General features: G+C 46.4%; 1 protein-coding gene across 1 annotated transcript; it reads left to right on the top strand.

The window, feature by feature from the left end:
• Nucleotides 1-2,729: 2,729 nt before the first annotated feature.
• On the top strand, nucleotides 2,730-5,205 carry ANOM_011591 (uncharacterized protein; the record flags this gene model as incomplete). The annotated part of the gene is made up of 7 exons (XM_015556847.1): nucleotides 2,730-3,296; nucleotides 3,355-3,502; nucleotides 3,557-3,881; nucleotides 3,946-4,366; nucleotides 4,428-4,498; nucleotides 4,564-4,684; nucleotides 4,780-5,205. 7 exons carry the CDS (start codon nucleotides 2,730-2,732, stop codon nucleotides 5,203-5,205), a joined length of 2,079 nt encoding a protein of 692 aa, XP_015400983.1.
• Nucleotides 5,206-5,713: the final 508 nt, after the last annotated feature.

The raw sequence follows: 5,713 nt of genomic DNA, 5'->3' as shown, positions 1-5,713 counted from the left end.
GCTCGTTTACCGACTTGAAGCCTGGAGATGAAGATTTTGCGCATCTAAAAGCTTTTGATTTGAGCTTGTTGAATGTCTTATTGCTGGATTAATTGGTCCTACAGGAGCGTTTAGCTCAAGATATAAAGATGCTTGATAGTTGTACTAATATCTAGCCAATCTGAATCTTACATATACCAAGCCGTATAGCCTCCGGTATGGGACATTCATGAAGACAGAAAAGCAATCCCTCCTTAAGACACAATAGAACCTATTGTGACGAATGCCTGTTGTGTGGTCAAACTAGCTCTCCTTTTTCCTAACTCCACACATAATTTGGCTCTCTAACACCTTATATTGATGCGATTAGCCCACTGAATGTATGTATCATATATTTTACTCCTTGTACCCAACCAGTCAGGCTCGCTCACGGGTTGGTTCGCAAGTATTCCATTGTATTGAATGCTGGCTTGCCGATATGCAGAGATCCTAAGCTTCTTATTATATAAACTTGCCAACAAGCCGATCCAGTAATAGGACTAGCTAAAAAGCTGTCCTTGCGTCTCTTTGATTGACGAGAAGTGTTACTATAGGCATATCCTCCATGATGTTAGGGACGAAAGCAAGCTTGCGGTACAAATCGTCCGCCATACCCGCCTTCTCAAATTTCGGATCTTTTTATCAACCGTATTATGTAAGGGTAGATCGTCAGTTGCCTAACAACTCCAAATAAGATAGTACTCCGTGAGTCGTTCAATCTGCTCATCGGTGGCCGACGGCAGGTTGAGGTCATCTGCCTCCTCTTGAGGAATAACGACTTACTCGATAGGCGTGAGTCGGTTCTCACGCTCTTTGTAGATATAATCTAGCTTGGTGTTGTAGTGGACGAGCAACGACGCTAGCCTATTAAAAGTCGCAAGAGTGAGTGTTGCCACGGGTATTTGAATCACCCAGCCTGTCAATCATTACAAATGAAAGATTCAATCTCCCTTCCAAGAACATATGAGTTGCAGATATGGATTGCCGGCCATTCTAGAACATCCTTTACACCGACTACTTCTGGCCTGTACGTTACGATACCTATGACCATGGAAACAAATAGGTATGGCAAATTCTAAACCCGATGTTTCAAGCAGTGCGGCTATTTGCTGGAGCCTCCATAGAGCTTCTGCCCAGTGCTTGACCTCGTTTACTCAGCACAACGGAACAAGGAATTTGTGCTGTCGCAACGATCAACAGATGGGTCCGATACAGCTATGATCTCGATCACAAAACGACCGCAATTAACAAGCTTAGTCTAGGCAGATCGCTCCATATTGGGACTTAAGCTAGGATGATGGAGAATCTTGCTATGCAGCTTTGGGTAAGCTTCTAGTCAGCGCAAATACTCACCTGGCCACTGAAGTAGGGAGCTTCTGTGGCCTAAAGACTTCTTCTGGCGGTCCAAGTGTCATTCCAATATTTTCGTCCAGCTGCTCATCCAGTCAAGTGATGGATCGTTTAATGGAGAGAGGGCTGAAACTTAGTATTCCGTATCGTTTGGCAAGATTAAGAGATACTAATGCGTTTCGTCTCGTAAATACATGTTCCCGTCTCCTCGCCTTTGAACCGGATCCAGCCAAGATGTACAGATCGTCTTGATTACCTAGAACATAGCATACATAACGTAGAATGTTCTCAGCTTGCTGCTAGCCTTTAGGCCTAATTTGATAATAAAGCCTCCCCTTCTGTGCGGCACTATTCATATTTTGGCCTGTCTCACCAAAACCATGCTCTGGATTGCCCCTCTGAGATTAAGTGATTCTGCTATATCTCTCGTCTGGAGCCCGTACATCTGGGTGATTATTCATCTGGCTGCCCCTCGCCAAAGTATATTTATTTGGGATACCCATAACCTTCTTTGAAAGCCTTCTTATTCCCTCGATCATTCTGCACAGCCGTTCTTGTAGTCGGGGGTCACCTGGCAAGGGCGCTGTAGGACCGAACATTGTAATACGTTGTCCCACAGCTGCATGTGAGTGGTGTGATTCTTCTGTTCTCTGGGGCAGTCTATACGACCGACCAAGATGATCTGAGCACTCAATATGTGAAGACTCTATCACAGCCATCCGCTTGCGGCAGTTGCGTTGCAATGGTCATGTAATATGTCTGAGTAAAGCTTAGGGTGGTCCTCGGGAACGGGTTCCACGGAAATCTTACCATAATCTCTAACCTACCTTTTCAGTGGCTGGTGATATGCAGTGGCAAACTTGTCTCAAAGCTCCAGATTATTTCAGCCCAATAATTCTTTTGATTTTTCAAAGTTGGCCAAGTGATCAGCTTAATAATTGCATTATGGTTCATGACTTGACGAATGCGGATATCTGGGCACTCTCCTACCAAATGTCTGCACTAGGTCTCATGATCAGCCTTCAGCATGCAAATTTCAACTACATCATGGGTGGAAGTTTTGTCATTGTATCCTTCTCTGTCTGCATTTGCTCTGCTACTTGTTGAGCTCTGATCTAGATCTCATGATCAGAATTTGCCATCTACAACTTCGGATTATGTCATGGATGTATGTTGGATCCTTTGGTCCTTCTTTGTCTGCGTTGCTCTACCATTTATATATCTATACTTTGAGATTCGACGTGATCACTGCGCTGACGGAACTCTAGACGACCACACCAGACATTGGTGAACATAGCATTCAATCAAGACCTTTTTGCCTTCTCTAGGCTTCACTCAAGTAATTTCTTTAAAACCTAGTCATGGATTCCAGCGGCGGTAAACCCAGCTCTGTAAAGGATGCTTTCTCCAAAGCGCAGACTGCACCACCAGCCCAGGAACGGGTTGACCTCTTTCGCAGGCTGATACAAGATCTGGTCGAGGATCCAGTCGCCAACCCAAATATCCCAAATTCCCTCTTTGAGAAGAACTGGGCAGAAGATAGCGAAGTGCTAGATGAAGATTTCATTCGCCAGATAATCAAGAGCTTTAAAATGACTCGTGAAGATCTATGGACGCACCTGCTCGGAACATGTACTCCCAACCAGAGTAAAATGCTCGAAGCGTTCACTACAAACTCCAGGGTGCACGAAATTGCTCGCCTTTTTGACTTCGGCTGCAGCAGAGCCACCCGTGAGGGTTTCCAAAATATGGAGAACGCAAATCAGGTTCAACTTCCTCTCCCCCAAGACATCGAAGGTGGCCGAGAACCTTGGGAACAGAGGTTCAAGAACAAGCTGGAGAAACTGTTCCACCTACGCGCTGAGCTGCCACCAGAGACAGTTAATATAGGCCTCTTTGAGGATCCCCAGCGCTCAACACCAGTTCTGGTATTCTGCACCCCATTCCCCCATATTTCCAGATCTCAAGTTGCTAATAACACGACAGACTTATGAGGGCGCTGAGTTCTGTAACTGGGGACGAACCATCGAGAACCAGCCCGTTTACACATGCGTCCCGAAGACAAATTACGCAATACAGCAAATCGTTCTATATGCCACAAATAACAACCTGGGAGTTCGCGTGTCTGGCTATCGTACGTGTCTCTTGGGTAGAGCTTTATATGATGACTGAATTAACACTTTTCTAGGCCATTCTTGGTCACCTGTTTTTGCTCGTGACAAGGGATGTATACTCATATCTACTCTGAGTCTACACCAGGCAGCACAACTTCCTAATGTGGAATCCCTTGATCCTCTCTGTCCCATTCTTTTCGGGGACAAACCTACATTACTCAATTCAATCACGGAGCTAGGCCCTTTGAAAGAAGATCCGACGAAGTCACTAGTCCGGGTGGGCTGCGCGACAACCAACGAGCAGTTTCGATACTGGTGTGTAAAGACAAAGCGCGTAACGTTACCCCTTAATGTGATTATGGTAGAGATTACCTTTGGTGGTAGCAATGGTCCGATCTGGTATGTGACATAAATCCCGTTTTCTGAAGACGAAAGCAAGCCACACACGCTGATATTCACCTAGCCACGGAGCCGGGATCAGACATAAGACACTAAGTGACCTCGTCTATGCCATCGAGTATGTGGATGTGCATGGTAAGCTGCAGGTCATCACCCGAGCCGATGACGACTTTCTCTCTGCAGCCAGCGGTTGCTTTGGGTTGATCGGGGTCGTCACCCATATCACCCTCGTAGTAGACAAGATGACATACGCGGCCATGGCACCTCAGAAGCAGGCCGCGATCGATGCCATACCGCCTCCGGACAGCCTTCGGTCGCGCGTCCCTGCACCGCTCAACCAGCCTCGTACGCCCGAGCAGATCCGGCGTTCCCAAGAGGAATTCGAGAAGAAGGCTGCCGAGGAGTACTACGCAGAGTGGTTCTGGTTCCCCTATTCTGACGAAGTTTGGATCAATACATGGTCCACTACTCCAGACCCTCGAGGCGTGCAGAGCTATCCAGATAATGAAGAAATTGTAGTGCAATGGCTTCAGGCTGTTGCTATAGAGCTCTACAATACCTCGCCAAAGACACAAATACTGTGGAAATACTGCCATTGTTAAGGACTACTGCAGTTTGTAAGTACAGCTTCCAACCCGGCACTCGTGTGCTCGAGAGATCCACCTAATCCTATGAAATACAGCGAGACTAGGCATGGCTTCCCTGCCTGCCGGCAAAAAATCAAGGCTTGGCTCCCAGATGCGCTTCACTTCAGAAGAGCGATTCAAAACACGCGTGTCCGAGATATGGAACTTGAGATACCCGTAAGATGATCAACTTGTATTTTCTCTCATTATTCTTCTATAGTATTCGTCGTCTAGTCCCCGGATCAGTCATTCGCTGACTATACATGTTGCAGCTCCCTCATCAACCCGATAACCTCGATAAACCCGACTTCACCATTGCCCAACACGCCTGGTGGGAAGCAATAATTAAGGCGTATGAACACACAGACAAGTGCCCAATGCGCCTGCCTCTCGAGCTGCGAATCATGGGCGATAGCAATGTGCTGATGGCGCCTCAGCGCGGAAATCGTCTCGGAACAGCCTCAATTGAGGTCTTGACGCTAGAATCGGTAACCGAGTATTGGGATGCATTTGCGCAAGAGGTCCTCGACAAATGGATGGAGCTGAGAGAATGGAATGGGCAAAAGCTCAACATCCGGCCCCATTGGGCGAAAGAATGGTGGGTTACCGTCCTCGCACTGTCGCACTACAGCAACGTCTCGTTCCAGAATATTTGTCTAACGGCATCTCTTATTCAGGCAACAACTCAAAGTGGATGACAAGCCCTTCTGCGAGTATCTCAAAACCGAGTGCTATGACGATGCAATTCGCCAATTTAATACTGTACTTGCAAAGATTGGTCAGAAACAAGGTTGGAAAAGGCAAGATCTGGAAAGAGTGTTCTCAAATGGTCTATTTGATTATATTTTCTTTGATGATATCGAGCCACTTAATCACCTATCCTTTGAAGAAGCTCACCAAAGACTATTCAGTTAATTAGGCAGAGATAAATTGGTGTGATAAGAGCTTCCCTGGTTCTGTCAATCAATCAATCAATCAATCAATCAAGATTCTATTAACCTGGTAGAGACTAACTACTGAACGTCTAGCTATGCAGGTGCTTAGGAGCCTAGAATCTAACTGTAAACGCCATATATCCCACAGAAGACAGTCTAAATAAAAAAGCTTTTAAACCCAAGTAAAGCCGCCTGCCAACCCCCTGGCGGTTGCCTTCCCTATCCATCCTTTTTGGTTCCTTCTAGTACCCCTGGTAGGTGGTCGTTGATA

This window comes from Aspergillus nomiae (assembly GCF_001204775.2).
Source record: "Aspergillus nomiae NRRL 13137 chromosome Unknown contig00715, whole genome shotgun sequence".
Taxonomy (NCBI): domain Eukaryota; kingdom Fungi; phylum Ascomycota; class Eurotiomycetes; order Eurotiales; family Aspergillaceae; genus Aspergillus; species Aspergillus nomiae.
The sequence above is the reverse complement of the archived record's forward strand: the minus strand, read 5'-3'. Positions and strand labels throughout refer to the sequence as shown.